At 44.5% G+C, this 23696-nt stretch overlaps 1 protein-coding gene across 1 annotated transcript in view; it reads right to left on the reverse strand.

Annotated features, from left to right (window-relative positions):
• MED27 (mediator complex subunit 27) overlaps positions 1-23696 on the reverse strand; it is a 377771-nt gene that overhangs the window by 36221 nt on the left and 317854 nt on the right. The window contains exon 5 of the mRNA XM_040324410.1: positions 16072-16179. Coding sequence (XP_040180344.1) covers positions 16072-16179 — 108 coding nt within the window. The remainder of the gene's footprint in view (positions 1-16071; positions 16180-23696) is intronic.

Genomic DNA, 23696 nt, shown 5'->3' on the forward strand with positions numbered 1-23696 from the left:
TTTGTCTCTTTATGGATTGTTGCTGATTGAGTGAGCCTGATGCCGCGTACACACAATCATTTTTCAGCATGTCCAAAAAACAAAAAGTTTTCCCAACTTCATCATTAAAACGACGTTGCCTACACACCATCGTTTTAAAAAAATTATCTAGCAAAGCGCGGTGACGTACAACACGTACGACGGCACTATAAAGGGGATAGCCGATTCCGTGTTAGTAAAAGACGATTTGCGCTTCTTTGTCTGTTACAGCGTGATGAATGTTGCTTACTCCATTATGAACGGTAGTTTTACCCAAACGAGCGCTCCCCTCTCATAACTTGCTTCTAAACATGCGCGGGTATTTTACGTCGTTTTAGCCCACACACGATAATTTTTTACAACCCGAAAAACAACATAGTTTAAAACAACGATTAAAAATGCAGCATGTTCGAATTTTTTTTTTGTCGTTTTTCAGAACCTGAAAAATTATGTGTAGCCCACACACACGATCATTTTGAATGACGTTTTTAAAAAACTACGTTTTCTTCATGCCGAAAAATGATCGTGTGTACGCGGCATGAGAGATCTTGACTATTGGGAGGAGGCCAGCAGACATCCAAATTCCAAGGCAAATTCTGAGCACAGACATCATCTACCTTATACAGGCACATACACTATTCCTATCTGGTGAGTGGGGACCCAGGAGGGGAGCACAGTCATCAGAATATTTGATCTTTTTCACTAGCTCAACATTTCATATATTTTTATGGGCTTTATTGATTACGGTTATTTTGCACCATACTAGTATTGAGCATGTTTGTCTGTAATGTAATTAATAGTAGCAGCGCTAATTTAGATTCTTGTTTCAACTTTTGGGGTACTTACCTTAAACTGTAGCAGCAGCTCTAATTATTCACATATTGTTTGGACACATCACCATAGCGCAGGATTGGTTATTTTGTTTCTTTATAAATCTGAACGATGCCTGCAAATATTTTATTTTTCTGCTGACAATTTCCTGTCACGTGAAAACAATAAATAGTGGCTGTTCAGCTACTTGATTGTTTTTGTCCCCCCCCCCCCCCCCCCCCCCCCGCCACCATTCGGTGGGCCAGAGAATGAATCGGCCAGTGGCGGCCAATTACCATAGAGAATACCGCAGACCAGATGGTCCTCGGCAGTCTCCATGAAATTTCAATGACTATCACATCTAAAGACGGATAAAGCTGCATTTTTGCTGTTGGGTTCAGATACAGCAATTATTCAAATGAATCATTTGCTGGAGCTGAAAATATTGCTTCAATACTTTCTGGTAACCTCTTATAATATTTTTGGTAGCGAAAAATATTTTTTTTGCGAAAACATACTTTGTATAACAGTTTGTTTATCTAAGGAATCAGGCACAACCCTTGCAAGCACTACCCTGTGTATTGGTATTCTTGGAACCTACCATAAGTTGACCAGATCACTTTAACATTGAATTCCATGTAGATAAGAAAAACACCATTTAGTTTAGTTACGTATTCCTTAAGCAATGATTTTGTATGTCCTCAACTCCATGTAGTCCACAAAACACTATTGGCACAGGTTCTAAAAACAAATCTGTCAAAAATACTACAATATGGATCACCTCAACATCTGGCATGCTGAATATTGTAGTCCTTCCGCAGCTGAAGATTGTCTCGGACTATTTTGTGCTTGTGTAGTGCTAATTTTGACAAGTTCAAAGATAAAAACCTGGATCAAAACTGCACTTTGATTTCTGTTTATTGTTTTCCTTTCCTGCCCTTACTTCCCATAAAAAAGAATTTTAATGAGTCAATGTAAAAGGAAAAAAAAAAACAAGAAAACTTTTGTGCACGATAATGAGGCCCCCCAATATAAACCCCCCTTTCCTGGCCAGCCATGCGTCCTCCTCTCGTTTACTAGCAGAGCGGGACGCCATGCCATTTTTCTGAAGGTCGTTTCGAATGATTTCAAAGTCGATAACGAATCACAACCTTCCTTGCATCTCATATCAAACAGGGACGATGCCAACCCCTATTATAGAAATCAGATTCCGCCCCCTCCCTGCCAGAGCGTTCCCCCCCTCCCACGCGACTTCTACGCTCGTCTTTGAAGTGGTAGGGAAGCAAGGATCAGAAATTACCCCAGAGACGGCTGTGGTGATCTTTGAAGCTCGGCTTTGATAACTTTGTGCTTTTCACTTGCTGAGGTTCGGCCGGAGACGAGCAGCGGCTCCCTAGCCGAGGAGGGGTAATTAATGCAACTGTAGTTTTAACAGGAGCTTGTGCTGCTTAACAAGAGAATTCAATGAGGACGCTTAGGTTCTGTAACTGCTACAAGAGAGGATGAGCTGCTGCATGCTATTACCTTTCAATACACTACAGAACCCAGGAGGAATAGCCTGTGTCCTACCGAGGTGCCGATTACAGGGGTTCAAAAGATAAAAAATCCTCAAAGTAGCTCATGGTGCAAAAAAAGAAATATGAGCACAGAAATGGACCTCCCAGCATCTTTAGATGATCATGTACAAATAGCTACACACAGGCTACATTTTTCTCCTCTGAATGATCAATAAACTTAAAGGCTAGGTTTATATGAGAGGCCTTTGAAAAGTCTTAGAAAAATCTGAGAAGAGATCCGGACCTTTCAGGTGTAAAAATAGGCAAGCTCCTAGAAATAAAATCATGGTTTACAGAACAAAGCTATACATAAAGGATTGAGACTTATTTATAGTATACCTAAAGACCTACAAGCTTCGGAAAGAGTGGGGATGTGCTGAAACCCGTCACATTCTTTAATGCGGTCTGTGTCCCCACAGGAGACATTTACCCTCTTATTGTACAAGATGGAGAGAAGGTTTCAAGAACTGTAAAGAACCTTTTGACTTCTCCTGCAATTCTCTTGTTGAATTTAGAGCAGATGTAAAATCTAACTGATTGACATTTAAAAATAAAGTCTACCTTTCTGACCATGTTTCACCCATATGTAGGATGTAACAGGAAACATGGTCAGAGTCCACAGCCCCCCGCCCTCTTACTGCCCCCTTCTACAGAATCTGGGTGTTCTTTTCCCTGCAGGCTCCGGTCATTTTTTTTTTTTTAACTTGGCACATCTATACAAGGCTCTGTCTCGCAATCGTGCCATCCATTTACAGAGATTTGTGAATAGAGATACTACAAGTCCCATATGCCACCACAGGATAGGGACTTGGGCCAGGCTCATATATGTGCGGCTGTGGGTTCGTGCCTGAAGTCCGGTACGTGTACGGACCCAAACACACACAGGAGCCTGTTGTAATCCCCTCCGCGGCTGCCCCGGGCCTTCGTAAAGTGACTCGATTGAGAGTTGGTCACACTGGCCTGTCATGTTAATTGGATGCGGAGGAAAACCCACATCCAATTTGCACATATGTGAACCCAGCCCCACTGTTCTCAATAATCATTAAAACCAGGATTTTTTTTTAAAAATGCTTCTAAAAGCTCTATGCATGAAGATTAAAACCCTTCTCTGTGAAGCATCGCCGAGCCCACTAAAAGCGGGAGTTCACCCATAAAAAAAATGTTACCCTTAGATTGATGCTCATTTTGTCTAGGGGAATCGGCTAGTTGTTTTAAAATCGAAGCAGTACTTACCGTTTTAGAGAGCGATCTTCTCCGCCGCTTCCGGGTATGGTCTTCGGGACTGGGCGTTCCTAGTTTGATTGACAGTCTTCCAACAGGCTTCCGACGGTCGCATCTATCGCGTCACGAGTAGCCGAAAGAAGCCGAACGTCGGTGCGGCTCTATACTGCGCCTGCGCACCGACGTTCGGCTACTTTCGGAAAATCGTGACGTGATGGATGTGACCGTCGGGAGCCTGTCAATCAAAATAGGAACGCCCAGTCCCGCAGCCCATACCCAGAAGCGGCGGAGAAGATCGCTCTCTAAAATGGTAAGTACGGCTTCGATTTTAAAAAAAAATAGCCGATTCCCCTAGACAAAATGAGCAGGAATATAAGGTTAATTTTTTTTATTTCCGGGTGAACCTCCACTTTAATACTTACCTGAGCCCTCATCTTCCCCTAGCACTGTGTAGGCGAGCCTTGGCTCTCTCCGGGGACTCTCCTTTCTCATTGGCTGAGAAAGCAGCGGGCAACACTGGTGCTCCTTGGGGTCAATCACAGCCAGCGAGCCAATGAGGAGAGGGGCGGGCCCAGCTGCATCTCTATGTGTGAACGGAGACGCAGAGTAGCAGCACATGAGCGAGCCTACATGGGTGCCCTCACAGCAAGCTGTTTGCTCTGGGGGCTCTTGGCAGGAGGGTGGGGCCAGGAGCGCTTGCAGGGGACCCAAGAAGAGGAGGATCGGGTTACTCTTTGCAAAACCATTACACAGGGCACGTAAGTATAGCATGTTTTTTATTTTAATGTAAAAAAATATCTGCATTTTTTAAAGTGTTACTAAACCCAGAACCTGCAATCACTACAGTAGGTGTTTGTGATATTGTGTTTTTAGCACGACAGCATCGCGCTGATTCTCGGCGACATGGTGCCGAGATCTCGCACTCACTGGAATAGTGACAGCACATCCCAGGAAGCGCGTCATAGAAGCGACGGGAGATCCGACTTGGATTCCCGCCAATTCTACACGTGTGCGGCGTTTGTTATGAATCCTGAGGGGGAAGTCCCCGCCGGATTTTAAATAAAAATCCGGCATGGGTTCCCCCTCAGGAGCATACCGGGCCCTTAGGTCTGTTATGGGTTGTAAGGAGAGCCCCCCTACGCCGAAAAAAACGGCGTAGGAGGTCCCCCTACAATCCATACCAGACCCGTATCCAAAGCACGCTACCCGGCCGACCAGGAAGGGAGTGGGGACGAGTGGGGATGAGCGAGCGCCCCCCCCCCTCCTGAGCCGTACCAGGCTGCATGCCCTCAACATGGGGGGGTTGGGTGCTCTGGGGCAGGGGGGCGCACTGCGGCCCCCCCACCTCAGAGCACCCTGTCCCCATGTTGATGAGGACAGGGCCCCTTCCCGACAACCCTGGCCGTTGGTTGTCGGGGTATGCGGGCGGGAGGCTTATCGGAATCTGGGAGCCCCCTTTAATAAGGGGGCCCCCAGATACCGGCCCCCCACCCTAAGTGAATGGATATGGGGTACATCGTACCCCTAACCATTCACCTGTAGGAAAAATGTCAATGTTAATAAACACACCACACAAGGGTTTTTAAAATAATTTATTTTTCTGCTCCGGAGGCTCCCCCTGTCTTCTTTATTAGCTCTGTTTACCAGGGGGGGCTGCTTCTTTGACGTCTCCGGGTGGGTGGGGGCCGCCGTCTGGTTCTATTCCACCGCCGGGGGGGTCGCTTTTAAAAAAGCCCCCACCCCCCGGCGGGTTTCCTCCGGCGTCTTCGGCGGGGGGGGCTTCTTTTTCCGCTATCCCGACGGGTCTTCTCCGCTATCCGGGGGGTCTTCTCAACTCTCCGGGGGTCTCCTTCTATGCTCGCCGCTCTCCGCTGTTGACTCGGCGCACCCCGGTTCTTCCTCCAGCTGTCCGGTGCCTTCTCCTTCAGCGCTGAACATCTATCTTCTTCTTCCGTGCTGCGACGTATTCTTCTTCTTCCGGGCTGTGACGTCATCTTCTTCACTTCTCCAGATGTTGACACGCCGGCTCTTCTCGCTGAAATGGCAGGTGCGCTGCTTTCATCGGACCTATATAGGCCTCACAGTCCCATCATGCTCTGTACCTACCCATGTGATACCTACCCACGTGGTACGGCTCAGGAGGGGGGGGGGGGGCGCTCGCTCGTCCCCACTCCCTTCCTGGTCGGCCGGGTAGCATGCTTTGGATATGGGTCTGGTATGGATTGTAGGGGGACCCCCTACGCCGTTTTTTCGGCGTAGGGGGGGGGGCTCTCCTTACAACCCATAACAGACCTAAGGGCCCGGTATGCTCCTGAGGGCGGAACCCATGCCGGATTTTTATTTAAAATCCGGCAGGGACTTCCCCCTCAGGATTCATAACAAACGCCGCACACGTGTAGAATTGGCGGGAATCCAAGTCGGATCTCCCGTCGCTTCTATGACGGCTTTGTCTCTATCGCGGCAAGCCAGCTCGGCGCTGGCTCCCGCGATGGGGCTCGCCGAGAAAGGGAGCGAGATTGACACAAAATCGCGTGCACCTACTGTATATCTGGTCTCCCACAGAACACAGAACATTAAAATGCAATAGCTTTAGTAAATATAAACTGCTAAATATCTTTTCTCATCATAGGTATATAGGAGTCTTGTGACTTGTATCACTGTTTGCTTAAGCTTGTAGGAGGAGTTTTCAGTCTCCCCTGATCGTGTCTGGGCCTGTTCTGATTACATGCTCTTTCCCAAGAAAAAAAAAACTCCCTAGCAATACACACCAAACTGAGCATGTGCAGCCTGGCTCCTAATGCTCTGTTCTATCGAGAGATGGGTTGGAGTCAGTAAAAAATGAGCCTTTTTACACAATGCAGAGGATTAAAGTGGTTGTAAACACATTACAACCACTTTAACCTACAGATAAGCCTAGATTAAGGCTTACCTGTAGGTGCAACAAATATCACCCAAACCTAAAAAGTTTAGGAGATATTTGCAGAAAATACCGGCACCGATGTCTAGGGCGCATTTAGCCTGCCGTTTCTAATGGCGATCATGCCGTTAGTGGCGACACCCGCGTGCATGACATTATCGCTGCTCCGGCCAGTCACAGCACCGGAGCAGCGATACCCAGAAGTCACTCCAGGTATCATGGCGCGTCGGAGGAGGTCACCCAGGACCGCTGCGGGGGCTTTGATCGCAGGTAAGTACGACATATGCTATGCATACTAGCTTCATTGTGCCTTTGCATTGCCGGGTGTTTTTTTTTATTTTTTTTTTAGAGAGGGTTTACTTCCTCTTTAACCCCTTAGGTTCCACAGTATAACAAGCATGCTTTACTGCCCATACAGACTTTTATGTAGTGGGTTTGGTAACACTTTAATATTACTAACAAAATAAACCACATTTTTGCAAAACTGCTTCTTTTTTTCAATATCTTTCCTTCTTCTCAGTGTTCATGACAGAGATCAGAAGAAAGGACCATGCAGTTGCATACATTCCTTTTAACAAATGGGCTCTGTTATGTGGCAATGTTTTGTGATCTCAAAAGCTGAGAAACTGTATAAAGCCAGGTAATTGACAAAGCAGCAATTAAAGTGGTTGTAAAGGCTAAAGATTTTTTTATTTTTATTTTTTTAACTTCATGCATTCTATGCATGAAGGTAAAAAAACTTTAGTGTGGAGCTCCCTCCTCAGCACCCCTAATACTTACCTAAACCCGCTCTCGATCCAGTAATGTGCACGAGACCCGGGGCTCTCCTAGGTCTCTCCCTCCTGACTTGTTGAGATGCAGCAGCAGGAGCCATTAAATCCTGCTGCTGTCAATCACAGCCAATGAGATGGGAGGTGGGATAGGGGCAGAGAGTGCCAGTGGGGGACCCAAGAAGAGGAGGATCGGGGCTGCTCTATGCAAAACCACTGCACAGAGCAGGTAAGTATGTCATGTTTGTTAATTTTTACATAAAAATGTTTCCTTTACAATCACTTTAAGACCTCTGTCCATTGACTCGCAAACCAAAAGTCCATTTCAGGAAAGATACATAAACTGTCAAAATAAATCTTTCAGGTAAGATGGCCTACACGACAACTAAGCCTTTAGCTTTTATTTTCAGATGTCAAATCCATGAAACATGTTGGAAAACTTACACAGTGCTGATTTCACCCTTCACTGCAGACTTTTTATTTCGTATAAAACCCACACAGCACTAAATACAACAGGGCAAGGTAAAACATCTGCATGCTAATTACACTTCCTGCAGCACCCAGCACTCATTAGAATGTGGCCTTTGGGTCTGAAAGAGCACTGTGTGAGCCATAATCAGTCAGCGGACCTGATTCCCATATTAATGCCTTTCAATAAAGCAGGCAGCTCGGGCAGAGGTACTGTGTGCTCTGCTGGCCAGTTAAACCATCTGCTCCCAGGGGAAAGACCTAGGTTAAGCTTTGCGGATCCAATCCTTAACCCCTTCTGTTGCTGACATGGCAAATTGAAGGTTAGGAAATTATTGCAAAGTCAATAGACCTCCCAGTTGTATTTAAAGAAGCACTCTGGACTCTGGTCAAGAAAGAAACACAATCGTGTAATCTTAAAGGGTCACTAAAGTAATTTTTTTTTCTTTAAAATAACAAACATGTTATACTTACCTCCACTGTGCAGTTCGTTTTGCACAGTGTGGCCCAGATCCACGTCTTCTGGGGTCCCTCGGCGGCTGGTCCTCCCTGCAAGAACTCACCACAGTCATGCGAGAGAGCTTGCATGGTGGTCAGTAAATGCGGGCGTGTAGTGGATGCTGGAAGGAGTTAACTGATAAATGAAACTACATTTTGTGTTTTTACTTTCTTTAAGAATGTGAACATTATTAATTTAATAGTAAACTGTCTCATCAGTGGTTGTTATTGTTTGATCACTTTGGTTTTATGCATTGCAGATACAGGTTTCCTGGCTGTTCCCTGTTACCTCACTGGAAGTCTACAAGACTGGGTCTGTTTGGCTAAAAAACAGACTCTCTAAGACCCCTTCACACTGGAGCGCCTGCAATCCGCCCTTAAAGTGCTGCTCTATTGTCTCCAGTGTGAAAGCCTGAGGGCTTTCACACTGGAGCGTTGCGCTAGCAGGACGGTAAAAAAGTCCTGCTAGCCGCATCTTTGGAGCGGTGAAGGAGTGGTGTGTATACCACTCCTCCACCGCTGCTGCCCATTGAAATCAATGGGATAGCACGGCTATACCACCTGCAATATGCCTCAAATCCGCCCATAGCTTCGGCAGTAAAAATAGCGGCATTTTACCGCCGACGCCATGGGCAGCTCAGTGTGAAAATATTATATAAATTAATGAAATAGAATATGCTGTATTAATGTGATTGTTCTTTTCACCAGTACCTCTATACTCCTAATGAAGCTCTTCAGCTAAACATGTTGGGCCGGATTCAGATACCTGAGCGTATCTGTCCGGCTGGCGTAACGTATCTTAGATACGTTATGCCACCGTAACTTTGGGCGCAAATTCCGTATACAGAAAGAACTTGCGCCCTAAGTTACGGCGGCGTAACGTATGTGGGCCAGCGTAAGCCCGCCTAATTCAAATGGGGATGTTGGGGGCGTGTTTTATTTAAATTTGGCTTGACCCCCGCGTATTTTACGGTTTAACGGCGCATTCGCCGTTCGTGAAAACATCCCAGTGCGCATGCTCGAAAATCCGCCGCAAAACGTCATTGCTTTTGACGTGAACGTAAATTACGTCCAGCCGTATTCGCAAACGACGTAAAAATTTCAAAACTCGGTGCGGGAACGACGCCCATACTTAACATAGGATACGCCGCACATACCCCTCATATAGCAGGGGTAACTTTACGCCGGAAAAAGCCGAACGCAAACGACGTAAAAAAAAAGCGTTCGTTTCTGAATCGACGTAAATAGTAATTTGCATATTCCTCGCGTAAACAAACGGAAGCGCCACCTAGCGGCCAGCCTGAAAATGCAGCCTAAGATACGACGGTGTAAGACACTTACACCTGTTGGATCTTAGGGATATCTATGCGTAACTGATTCTCTGAATCGGGCGCATAGATACGACCGACCCCACTCAGAGATACGACGGCGTATCAGGAGATACGCCGTCGTATTTCTTTTTGAATCTGGCCCGTTGAGTCTTAATTTGGTCTGCATAAAAAAGTTGAATGAAGGAGGAAATTTCGTACACTACATGACAAACTAAGAACTTAAAAAGACAAGTGATCATTTGAGGCTTTCACTGTATGTTGAGTCATTTCACTTGGCTGTAACTATTTTATTCATGGAAAGTTACATGTTTTTTAATAATATACCTGTTCTGTTTTGATCATAATTAAGTAACAGCAGGGCTTTTTTTCAGGGTGAACTTAGTAGAACTCACCACCTCTGGCTCAAACCCTTCGGGGGGGGGACTGCTCACCACAATCACCTGTAAACACAGAAGTCCGGTTTCTGTGTTTACAAGTGACAGCTCTGCAATGTGTGTGTAACCCCCCCCCCCCCCCGAACTCCCACTCTGTATGTAATGCAATCCTGGTATTTAATGCCCCTTTAAGACTCTGCTACTGTTCGTAAAATTTTACTGACCACACCCACTATTTGATGTGATTTGGAGGGTGTGTGTGGGTGGAGGGGTTTCGGGGGGGGTTGCGGTTGAGTTCCAGCACCTATTGTTTGAGAAAAAAGCCCTGGGTAACAGTCTATCATTAAAGAGGAGACCAACTTAAAAGTTCACACTGTGAAAGCTGTTGTGGGTCTAGGTGATTGCACTTTATACCTGTGATTTTAACAGCCTCAAAAATGCTGCTGAGTACTTTAAGCATTATGCATTGACCTTGTTTCCAATTGTGGCCCGTCCATTAGAGGCGCAGAGCGCCGCCCCCTCTATCCACAGCGGCTATTCTGACAGAACACCGCCACCCCCTCCCCTATTCATGCATCCGGCCCCTTTCAGAACGCCCTGGCGTGTGAATTAAAGCAGCAGGGGTGTTTTTTTGAAGCACCCGATTAGAGCCAGAGTTTCTAAAAGGCTTCAAAATTGGGTAGGCTCCTGGCCCAGGGTATTGACCGCATTGAGAATCAGTGTGCAATCAGAAGCAGGTTTGAGACTCGGTTTCCAATTGGCCGAGAAGAGAAGCATCCCAAATGGCCGCTGAGGAGGAGGGAGCCGTCGAGATGCCCGTAGAGAGCATGGGAAGGGAAGCCGCTGGTGAAGTGCTGGGGTAAGTGCACCAGACCCCCTCGACCGACCGGTACTGTTTGCCGTCCCCCCCAAAAGAAATTGCCAATGGCTGCCACTGCTTGTTTCTATTCTACATAGCTGATCAAGAGCAGCCCTAATAGGACTCCTTATTCCACAACTCTACTATAACATACAGAGGTACTAGTACTCGAGGTGTTAATTCTGAAAGCCGAATACATCAGCACAGTAGGCTACGAAAATATAAACGTTATTCTTGATAAGACTACCAATTATTTTTTTTTAAATCTCCCGAAATGTATTCATCTTTGTTGTTCAACAAATGTAGGGAAAACCAATGCCCCGTACACACGATCCGCATTTTGTACGAAAAATGTCGTCTGAGGAAGAATCGTACAATAATCGGATCGTTGGTACAGAGCTTTCGAGAGCCGATCATGACAGTTCATCTGATATTATTTTATCGGACATGCACGAAAAGGTTTCTCATACGGTACCAGATCACACAATTTTCGTTTAGCAAGTACAGTTGTCGTCCGAAAATACAATACAAATACATTACAACACATGACATCACTTCTGACTTTTTTTCTATTGTACGAGAATTTTCGTGACTTTAATAACCCATTTAATTTCTACTTGCGACTATTTAGCGAAAAAAGTCGTACGATCTGTCGTACGATATTCGGATCGTGTGTATGGGGCATTATTCAGTACTTGGATAATTCCAGGGGGACAGTAATATATACACCAGAGAAGCAAGATGATGGGAGATAAGCACTTTCACGTCTGTAAATATCAGACACCTCAGTGAGATAGTGTTTACTGTGGCTTTCTGTGACCTCGGGATCGAACTACTATTGTCGCCAGTTAAGGACAACACACCAGAAAAGCAGAAGGGCATGACAACCTGTGATAATGGGCAAGAAGAGGAAAATATGAAGACTGTCACAGACTGATCCTCTGTCTTGCTAAAGGGCACATAACGACACAGGGTGACAGTAATACTTACCAACGGTTTTATTACACAGCTGAATGACAGGGTTTGTACTTAAAGGAAAGCGGTTTCGGTGAAAAGATAACTGCAACTTCTGGTTCATTTTAAAGTTCTAGGCTCTGGAGCGGTAATTCCCATCACTGCATTCCTACTTGATTAATCTCTAACCCAGAACAAGTATGCAAGCGGGAAGCTTTTTAGACTTTACTGGCCACATGTTTTTTTCTGGCTCAGAAATTCATGATCAGGCTCCAGGACTGCAACTTTAAAAATACATTTAAACCTTCTATGTCTCAAAGTGTCCTACCTCCCTAGCTTTTCTGTAAGGGGTTTTATTGATTATGTAGCTTGAAGTTTTCAACTAAAGCCATCTGCCAAGGGTGGAAACAAATCTGAATATTAATTTAAGCTGCAATAATTTAACCACTTAAGACCCGGAACTTTATGCAGGTAAAGGACCTGGCCAGTTTTTACGATTCGGCACTGCGTCGCATTAACTGACAATTGAGCGGTCGTGCTACGTGGCTCCCAAACAAAATTGGCGTCCTTTTTTCCCCACAAATAGAGCTTTCTTTTGGTGGTATTTGATCACCTCTGCGGTTTTTATTTTTTGCGCTATAAACAAAAATAGAGCGCCAATTTTGAAAAAAATTCAATATTTTTTACTTTTTGCTATAATAAATATCCCCCAAAAATATATAAAAAACATATTTTTTTCCTCAGTTTAGGCCGATGTGTATTCTTCTACCTATTTTTGGTAAAAAAAAATCGCAATAAGCGTTTATCGATTGGTTTGCGCAAAATTGATAGCGTTTACAAAATAGGAGATAGTTTTATTGCATTTTATAAAAAAATATTTTTTTTACTACTAATGGTGGCGATCAGCGATTTTTTTCATGACTGCGACATTATGGCGGACACATCGAACAATTTCGACACATTTTTGGGACCATTGTCATTTTCACAGAAAAAAGTGCTATAAAAATGCATTGTTTACTGTGAAAATGACAGTGCAGTTTGGGAGTTAACCACTAGGGGGCGCTGTATGGGTTATGTGTGACCTCATATGTTTTTCTAACTGTAGGGGGCGGGGCTGGACGTGTGACGTCATTGATCGTGTTTCCCTATATTAGGGAGCACACGGTCAATGAAGCTGCCACTGTGAAGAAGGGGGAAGCTGTGTTTACACACACCTCTCCCCGTTCTTCAGCTCCGGGGAGCGATCGCGGGACTCCAGGTGGCCACAGAGCTTCGGACCCACGGCTTGGCACTTAGAGGACGTACAGGTACGTGCTTGTGCCCAGCCGTGCCATTCTGCCAACGTATATCTGCAGGAGGCGGTCCTTAAGTGGGTAAGCATTAATTAGGTTGGCACTAAAAGTTTAAAAAGTATGGCGCTGAAAAAATATAAAATCAAAATCCATAAGACCCCTATCACACTGAGGCGCGTTGCAGGCACTATAACGCTAAAAATAGCGCCTGCAAAGCACCCTGAAAGAGCCGCTGCTGTCTCTCCAGTGTGAAAGCCCTGATGGCTTTCACACTGGAGTGGTGTGCTAGCAGGACGGTAAAATAAGTCCTGCTAGCAGCATCTTTGGAGAGGTGAAGAAGCGGTGTGTATACCGCGCTCCTGCCCATTGAAATGAATGGGCACCGCGGCTATACCAACGGCAAAGCGCCACTGCAGCGGTGCTTTGAGGTGGCCGCGAAATTGACAGGAAAGCAAAGCTATTTTTAGACGCCCAGTGTGAAAGGGGCCTAAAGTGTGAAAAACAAGTTAAACCGTCCAAAATAAAACGCTCCGCCGTGTGACATCTCTGCATCAAATGAAGCTAATCCTTCTCCAAATGACCAACAAAATTTCCGGCTGCCAAATTAGAAGCAGCAATGAAAGTAGAGCACACCACCTGAAATAGAGATTAAATCCCCCACGGTAAAGTATAAATGCACACTCACTAAAAGTTAAGCTGCCAGGTTATAAGCAGCATAATGCGTTTAAAACTGTGTTCTGAACTCCTTCTCCTATCTGCTAGGGGTCTTCAAAATTATAACCCAGTAATATGCAATTAACGGAACTCCAGCTGTTGCAGAACACTACAAGTCCCATGAGGTATAACAAGACTCTGACCGCCACAAGCATGACACCCAGAGGCAAAGGCATGATGGGACTTGTAGTTTCGCAACAGCCGGAGGTCCGCTAATTGCATATCGCTGGACTATAACCTCATCAGAAAAGGAAGGAATAGTGTAGCATTTGATTTCCCATGAAGGTCATCTCACATAAGTCACAGAGGTAGAACAAAGCATTCCAAATGTAAATAGTTAGGATTTAAAAGAAAGCTGCACATGAATTTACATCAGCGGCCGCCAACAGTACCAGGTTACCTTGGTGACATACATCCAAGCTCTGGCCAACATGTTTCGTGCAAGCGAGCATCCTCAGATTCCCCTGTTTAGCCATGCTAAGTTTTTGTCTGTTTATCATTGGTATTCTGCACTTACTTACACCTTAATTGCAAACTGCTGAGGTGGACTAGCACTGACATACAATTATAACTACAAAAGATCAATCTGCACTAAAATTTCTGTCAACTGAATGCAGTAAAACAAACTGTCCTAAGGTTCAAAAACCTTAAACCTTAACCTTAAAGATCAATGCTGTGACCAGCAGGGGCAGCACTTATTTATTGACAGAGCCAACTTGCTTGGTAACATCCATCCCTCATAGATGAGGAGCTTTCTGGAATCCTGCTGCAATGCCTCAAAGACAACGCCAAGTAAGGTAAATTAAGAACCCCAGCTGGATAAACTAACCACAGCCATACTTTAACCACTTAAAGACCTCAGGTGTTTTTCAGATTTGGTGTTTACAAGACTAAAACAGTTTTTTCTGCTAGAAAATTACTTAAAACCCCCAAACATTATATATTTTTTTTTCTAACACCCTAGAGAATAAAATGGCGGTCATCGCAATACTTTTTGTCACACCGTATTTGCGCAGCAGTCTTACAAGCGCACTTTTTTTGGAAAAAAATCACTTTTTTTAATTAAAAAATAAGACAACAATAAATTTGGCCCAATTTTTTTATATATTGTGAAAGATAATGTTACGCCGAGTAAAATGATACCCAACATGTCACGCTTTAAAATTGCGCCCGCTCGTGGCATGGCGTCAAACTTTTACCCTTAAAAATCTAGATAGGCGACGTTTAAAAAATTCTATAAGTTGCATTTTTTGAGCTACAGAGTAGCTCTAGGGCTATAATTATTGCTCTCGCTCTAACGATCGCGGTGATACCTCACTTGTGTGATTTGAACACCGTTTTCATATGCGGGCGCTACTCGCGTATGCGTTCGCTTCTGCGCGCGAGCTCGTCAGAACGGGGCGCTTTAAAAAAAATTTTTTTTTGTTTTCTTATTTAATTTTATTGATTTTATTATTTTTTACACTAAAATATAAAAAAAAAAAAAAATGATCACTTTTATTCCTATTACAAGGAATGTAAACATCCCTTGTAATAGAAAAAAGCATGACAGGTCCTCTTAAATATGAGATCTGGGGTCAAAAAGACCTCAGATCTCATATTTAGGCTTAAATGCAAAAAAAAAAAAAAAAAGGAAAATTTGTCATTTAAAAAAATGACAGAAAAAAAATTGTCTCTTTAAGAGGCTGGGCGGGACTGACGTTTTGACGTCACTTCCGCCCAGCAGAGCTATGAGGACGGGTGGGGGCCATCTTCCCCTCACTCAAGTCCTCACTCTCCAGGCGGCAGCATCGGATCTCCTCCGCCGCTACCGACGGCTCCGGTAAGCGGCGGAGGGCGCGGAAAAGCGGCGGGAGGGGCCCTCTCCCGCCACCGATAACGGCGATTTTGCGGCGAATCCGCCGCGGAGACCGCCGTTATCGTTTACACGGCCGCCCGCTGAAAACATGGATATCTCAGTTGTGGCAGCAGCTGCTGCCGTTACTGAGATATCCATGTTTAAAAAGAGGACGTATATATACAGTGGGGGGTCTGGAAGTGGTTAAATATATTTACAGTATACGCACACAACAATACTTAGAAAGCTTTGTACGCTGCCTGCCAGCACTGTAAAAGTGAATAAGAAAAAAAATGAATTGGAGACAAATTGCAGAACGTGGTGTACAGTAAGTGCATGGTCCAGCAGAGAGCAGAATCTGTTCTTCTCTAGAAATAGTTCCGTAGTAAACAATTAGCCTCAAATTCTGGACAGAAATCACTGATTGACTTCATCGTTGATAAGTCACTCACCTTGCCATCTTCTGTGTAAACATTTTCGTTGTAACCCTTTACAATGGTGCGATCAATAAACAGACTACGCATCACTACAATCACTTTCAATACTTTGCCCAGTGTCACCTGTAGTGAGAGAACAAAGAAGATGGTTATTCAAGCAGATAATTGACATAAAGATCTTTAAGTAGAACTCCTATGCTTGGCTGGTTGCCGATTACTGTACAAATCATATTCATTTTATCCCGGATACTACAGGCAAAAGCCTTGTACTCGTTTCACAGAATGCAAATTGTTCTGTGAATAGACAAGGTGAGATATGGTCATTTACTCACCCCACCTCTCCCCGAACACCTTATATTTCTTTTTGTGAAAAGAATACAATACTTTTTGTGAATGGATAAAGGGAGAATAAATGACACTATCCCTGCACTGTACACTAGCCAGAACTGTGGGTTGCAGCGCCAGGAGAAAATGTCTACCTGTAGAATCCTGGACGAAAGAAACAAAGATGTGTAAAGTGATCAGAGGTGAGGAGAGCAGTGAAGTAACTTATTTCAATTGGTGCTATTGCAAACATTTTTTTTTCTGAAGTTTGACTTTAAAGTACCGTATATACTCGAGTATAAGCCAAGTTTTTCAGCACATTTTTTTGTGCTGAAAATGCCCCCCCTCGGCTTAGACTCGAGTCACCTTTTTGCGCCTGATCTCCCGGATTTGGGGACCCGGTACCAGCCAGCCGTAGGTCCTGGACCCCAAATTTGGTACACATGTAGCCCCACTATTCCTCTAGAAGTGCGCAAAGTTTGCTGGCCGGGAGCACCGATTTTTTAAAACAGGGCACCCCTTCCATAGACTCCCATGTTAAACTGTAATTTCTCCGGTAATTTTGGGGACATGGTACCGGGCGGTCATAGGTCCCCTGGACCCAGGAACTTGGCACACATGTAACCCCATTTCTCCTCTACAAGTGTGCAAAGGTTGTTGTCTGGGAGACCAATGGCTGTGGAGCACCGATTTTTCAAAGCTGGGCACCCCTTCTATAGACTCCCATGTTAAACCTCAGTCTAGGCATGGGCACAGTGAGGCATGGGCACAGTGAGGCATGCAGATGGACACCCAAGGCTTATACTCGACCCAATACGTTTTCCATTTTTTTGTGGTAAAATTAGGTGCCTCTGTTTATATTTCGGGTCGGCTTATGCTCGAGTATATACAGTATAGCTAAAGCCAAAACTTTTTTTTCTATTTTTCCATATAGTAAGGGTTACCCATTCCTGTCATTTATTTTTTTGCCATTTACTGTTGGGCAGAATTATTTTCACTTCCTGTCCAATGACACAGGAACTATGCCCCCCCACAAAAAAAAATGTCACCTCACTTGTAAAATGCGCTCTCTTTCTGCTTTTTCGCGCTATCAACATGTCTCTTGACAACACACAAGCACTGCAGCATAACAAATTGGCCAATTGTAATTCTCCCCTAGTCCGAGTCCTGCTGTGCGGAGTATTGCAAGTGGCCGATACCAAATTCAACTTAGGTACTTACAACACGTACATTTAAAAAAATTAATTCAGTGATGTATTAATGAATACAGAGCAGCATTATTCTGCATCTTTTATATTCGCCTGAAGTTCAGCTTTAAAGAGGGTCATACACAGCGAGATATATTAGTATTCAACTATATACACTATATTACCAAAAGTGTTGGGACACCTGCTTTAACACCCACATGAACTTTAATGACGTCTTAGACCATAGGATTCAATAATGAGTTGGCCCATCCTTTTGCAGCTATAATAGCACATTTGTGAGGTCAGGCATTGACAAGAAGGCCTGGCTCGCAGTGTCTGCTCTAATTCATCCCAAAGGTGTTCTATCGGATTGAGGTCAGGACACTGTGCAGGACAGTCAAGTTCCTTCACCCCAAATGCGCTCATCCATGTCTTTATGGACCTTGCTTTGTGCACTGGTGTGCAGTCATGTTAGAACAGGAAGGGACCATCCCCAAACTGTTCCCACAAAGTGCATGGGAGCATGAACTTGTCCAAAATGTCAAGGTATGCTGATGCATTAGTTACCTTCACTGGAACTAAGGGGCCAAGCCCAACCCCTGAAAAACAACTCCACAACATAATCCCCCGTCCACCAAATGATTTGGATGACAAAGACATGGATAAGAGAGTTTGGGATAGAGGTCTGCACAGAGTCCTGATTTCAACCTGACAGAACACCTTTGGTATGAATTGGGAGCCAGGCCTTCTTGTCCAACATCAGTGCCTGACCTCACAAATGCGCTTCAGGAAGAATGGTCAAATATTCCTATAGACACACTCCTAAACCTTGTGGACAGCCTTCCCGGAAGAGTTGAAGCTGTTATAGCTGCAAACAGTGGGCCAACTCAATATTGAACTCAACGGACTAAGACTGGGATGCCATTGAAGTTTTTGTGCGTGTAAAGGCAGGTGTCCCAATACTTTTGGTAATATAGTGTATATATAATAATGTCACTTTAAGAATATAGGAAAATGTGACACATGATTTGCATTTTGGGTTAAAGTGGATGTAAATCCCATTTTTTTATTTTTTATTAAGACTCATATCTGTTACAGAAGAGGATGTCATTTCATCTGTGCCCAGTCTTGCTACAAAGAGTTAATCCAGCTCTGAGCAATCCTCTTATCTTTCTTCAGTGAGATAAAAACAGACACACAGAAAAATAGGTGTCCAATTCTCCCCCCTTGCTCTAAGCGACAGGTGATTTCCTTATATCATGCACAAATGTAAGAGAGGCATTCTGTGTACTTCACATCCCCCCTTCTTTCTTCTCCAGCTCTCCCAGGATTGGCTGCTCCCCACCTCAGCATAATTGGGCATGCTGAAGTCATGTGGTGAATTTCCTGGGTTTTGACTGGATGTTGGTGATCATGGGGCTTACTCCATGAGACCAGAAGAAGTTCAGTGTAGGAAATATAGATGCCTGGCCAAGGGGAGTGTAGAGGTGGGCTAGGAGTCCTCTGACATTATGACTCCACCCAATGAGCCCTGGACAACAGAATCCGGAGTATTGCATGGCTCCAAACATCTAAAAGGGGAGTTATTTGACAAGTAAGAAAACATGCCGGAGTCAAGTATATCCTTATAGATCAGCACTATGGAAGCAATTTAGAAATGATGAGTGTGTTTACATCCACTTTAATGTGAGGTAAAAAAAACTATAATTTTTAAGAGGAGAAATCTGTGTTTGTGGCTTTTTCCAGATTCTGAAGTTCTGGATCAGAACAGTCAATCCTGTTGTGTGGGTTTTGCTAGACGCCTGCAACCTGGGAGACAGAGGGTCTCATCCAGGGGTCAGAGGGCCTAGCCAGAGACCAAGAGACAGAGGGTCTCATCCAGGGGTCAGAGGGCCCAGCCAGAGACCAAGAGACTGTGTATCATCGAGGGGTCATTGGGCCCAGTCAGAGACCAAGAGACTGTGTCTCATCGAGGGGTCATTGGGCCCAGCCAGAGACCAAGAGACAGAGGGTCTCATCCAGGGGTCAGAGGGCCCAGCCAGAGACCAAGAGACTGTGTATCATCGAGGGGTCATTGGGCCCAGCCAGAGACCAAGAGACAGAGTATCTCACCGAGGGGTCAGAGGGACCAGCCAGAAGCCAAGCGACAGCAGGTCTCAATTCCAGGAGTCAGGTCGGCTCCTATCAGGGGTGTCAGGAGAACCCCAATCCAACCAAACCAGAGATGGGCCATGCAGCAGGGTGCTGTAACTAAAGGCTAGAGAGCCAAGTGTTCCAGGAGAGCTGGACAACACAGTCAAAGGGACTGGTAAGAGGAGCAGCAATGCTGCCAACAAGAGAGCAAGGTGGCTCAGTATTTTCATTTGTGCACATTGTGTGGAGGAAACCCCTGCGTGGGCAACTGATGAACACTTTTCCATCTATAATAAATAATAAATAGAATAAAAGTGGGCTGCTATGCCCTAAAATACAGTTCTGAACTGGCGCAAATCATTGCAAACGCACCTACTGCTTGCGTTTAAGCACCCCAATCCCACTATATACAGCAAAAAAAATTATTTATATCTCTATCAACCAGTGTGTAGTAGGCGAGTCACTCCAAACCATTAAAATTACTTTATAGCATTGTCATATTACCTGCCACTTGGAAGAACTGTTTGGGCTGACCAATTAAAATCTCACTATTTAAAAAACGCCTTAGGGTTATCAGCACAGAAAAAAATTCAAACTCCCTCAAGCAGTCAAGATTTCCCAGCTAAAGAAACAGAATGAATCAGTTGGAAGGGGTAAAGTGAAAAAGCCGCTTTAGGGACAGAAATATTTGATCTTAATTACTGTGCGTTAAGGCAAATAAATTTGAGTATTAATGAGTCTTGGCAGTTATTGTGCATTAAGAGCTAATATGTTTTTACTTGTTACATGAATTTCTCCAAAAGGCGTCTGGGACAAACAAGTCCAGTTTCTGTTTGTCCATCTGGTAGAATAATCAGCTGAAGTACGGTGGAGATTTGTATTTAGCTCAGGTATATGAGGCTGGCAGGAGGATAAAGACCCTTTTATCCTAGAAGACTGATGGAATGAACTGCTTGGCACAAAGACATGTTTCTTCCACTTGCTGGACTGTCAGCCCAAGCATGCTGTGTTCTTGTGCCAGTGCAGATGGGCAATTTCTGCCTGGGGTCACTGAATCCACCAACGGCTGCTGAAAATTGCTGGACCCACTATGTACCCAGATGGCAACCTGCTAGGCAAGCTCTGAGTGGCTAAAGTAGTCCTGAGAAATAATAAGGATGTGTTTAGCTTTATTACTGTATTGTGAGCACTTGCCAGAGGAGATTTACTGCTGGCAGACTGACTTTGTTTTAGAGTTGTGAGCTCTCGAGGTGTACATTGTGTAAGGACCCTTCCACACGGGGACGGATCCGTTGCAGCGGTCCGCCAGCTCAGCAGGAGATCTCTCCGCTGATCTCCACTGAGCCGTCGGATGACAGGTCCCTCTCTGCTTACTGAGCGGGGAGGGGCTTGTCGAGCGCCGCTGCTTTTCTATGGTGAGATCGGACGAAAATAGATAGCATGTCACCTGATCCAATAGGACGGATGGCGACGTATCGACATACATCGGATTTTAGCGGATCGGATGTCAGCGGACATGTCACCGCTGACATCCGACGAGAGTTGTATGTATGGAGCGCCCGTTCAGGTCCGTTGAAAAAACTGACAGGCAGACCAGAACAGTGCGGCCGTGTGAAAGGGGCCTACGGCCTAGTTCACATGGAGTGATTTGATCCATGCCCTGTGCAGGAAAGTGTTAACCCGCACAGCAACGGACAAGTGTTCTGTGCCACAGCTCCCAATACGACATCTGTGTTGGTGCGTATCCCCAAGCTTTCCCTAGGTGTGTGCAGCAAGACCAATATGGATGTCATGAAGGAAGCGGCAGCTGTGTCCATGCAGACAGTAGACAGCTACAGGACTGCCAGGCGTAGATACATGCAACACCTGTGCATCCCCGTGTCGGTGAAACATGGCCCCACACAGGGCACAGATCAAACCGCCCCATCTTAAGGAGGCCTTAGGTGATTTAACTTTCCTATTAAAAAAAAAAAAAAAGTTAAGAGGCACAAGAGGGCACATCGAAGTGCAGCAGATAATTTATTAATAAAAAAGCAAAAAGGTCAATTGCATGTTGTAGGATTAAAAAAGGCAAATCATATATAAACAAGGTCATCATCTCTGGAGCTCAGGCTGAGCAGTAGTGATCACAGGCAGAGGCTAGCAAAACCTCCAGGAGGAGAAAACTTCAGAAGTAATACAAGCTAATCTGATAGCATGAGAATTGTTGCTGATGATGTCAGACGCTGGGGTGTAGGGTGGCTACGTGTTTTGAGGCCCTAACGTTTCTTTTTCAATCTTACATACCTACAGCTAGTACATGCAGCTGGCAGGAGTCTTCACCCCTAGGGTTTGGCATACAATGAGAAACAGTGGGACACAACAATCACTAGGAACAGATGTATTGGGAAACAAAATATGTGGAGAGAGCTGAAGGTTCGACTTACCAAACGTCAGCCTCAAAACCTTAATGACTTGGAGAGGATCTGCAAATCGGAGTGAGACAAATCCCTCCTGAGATGTGTGCAAACCTGGTGGCCGACTACAAGAAATGCCTGACCTCTGTGATTGCCAACAAGTACCAAGTCATGTTTTGTGAAGGGGTCAAATACTTATTTCACTCATTAAATCAATTTATAATTTTTTTTAAATGCATTTTTCTAGATATTTTTGTTGTTGTTCTGTCTCTCACTGTTAAAATAAACCATTAAAATTATAGACTGGTCATTTCTTTGTCAGTGGGCAAACGTACAAAATCAGCAGGGGATCAAATACTTTTTTCCCTCACTGCAAGGCCTCGTTCATACGGTCCGTTCCCTGTGTAGGGCCAGATTTCACTTGCACGGGAATGTGTTGATGTAAGATATGCCTTTTTAATCCTACAACATGTGAGTGACCATTTTGCTTTTTTATTATTATCTGCTGCACATAGATATGCTTTCTTCTTCGGTCTCTTTACCATATTACAGATATCTCTTCTATCTGCCGAGGAGCTGCTTTAAGGACAAATCTACCGTTTTATTCACATCATAGTTTATGTGAACTGAAGAACTGGTTACTATTTGTGGTTAGTATTTATTCTCTCAGAGGTTACTGGCTGTTTTTGCATCACAATATTTTCTATTTGTCTATCAAAAAGGGTGACTGACAATTTATTTATTTTTCCCAAACAGCAGATGCCCTTTTGTGGTTCACAAGCATGTAGGACCCCAGTTCCATGGGGTTTCCAACTGAAATCCACCCAAAAAAAACCACTGCTGTTATGTTTTAATTTTTTTTATTAAAGCTGGGTACCTGCTTTTGCAGTGCATCAACAATGCGTGTTAAACTTTTGTGCTTACAGGAGCTTTAGCCATATTGTGCAATGTATGTGCAGTATATTTGCACATTGTAGCAGACTTGCCTTATAAAGTCCCCCCAGCACTGTGTCATCCTTAGTCTCTCTTGTGAATGGTTCATGTTTTCTCTGGCTCAAGAATCTTAGCCAATCTTGAATGGCTAAACTGGAGGTGGAGTAACAACACGCATGCACACAGGAATTAATTTATGTCGGTGTTCTGTTAAAACAGCCAACTTGTCAAAATCTCCAATTACGTCACTTCCGGTTTCTCTCCAGCAGCAGTAATTGCAGATTTCGACAATTTGGCTGTTATTACAGAACACCGGCAATGTATACACTACTGTACACGACGAGTTGGCTGTTTTCACAGAACTCCTGGTAACGAGTAAAAAAGTTGTCGCCGCTTTTGAGGCGACCATATTGTTAGTAGCGGGAGGACTAACAATATCCACTCATTATATCGTGTACCGTAGTTTATACACTGCCGGGGTTCTGTGAAAACAGGCAAGTCGTCTAAATCTGCAATTACAGCTGCTGGAGAGTCACTGGAACTGACGTATATGGAGATTTTGACAAGTTGACTCTTTTGACAGAACACCGGCACAGACTCCCACATTGTGCATAAATGCTAGTGTATGTTTAATAAAAAACTACTAGCAGGCAGGGATAAAGATTTT

This window comes from Rana temporaria, chromosome 9 (genome assembly GCF_905171775.1).
Source record: "Rana temporaria chromosome 9, aRanTem1.1, whole genome shotgun sequence".
Taxonomy (NCBI): Eukaryota; Metazoa; Chordata; class Amphibia; order Anura; family Ranidae; genus Rana; species Rana temporaria.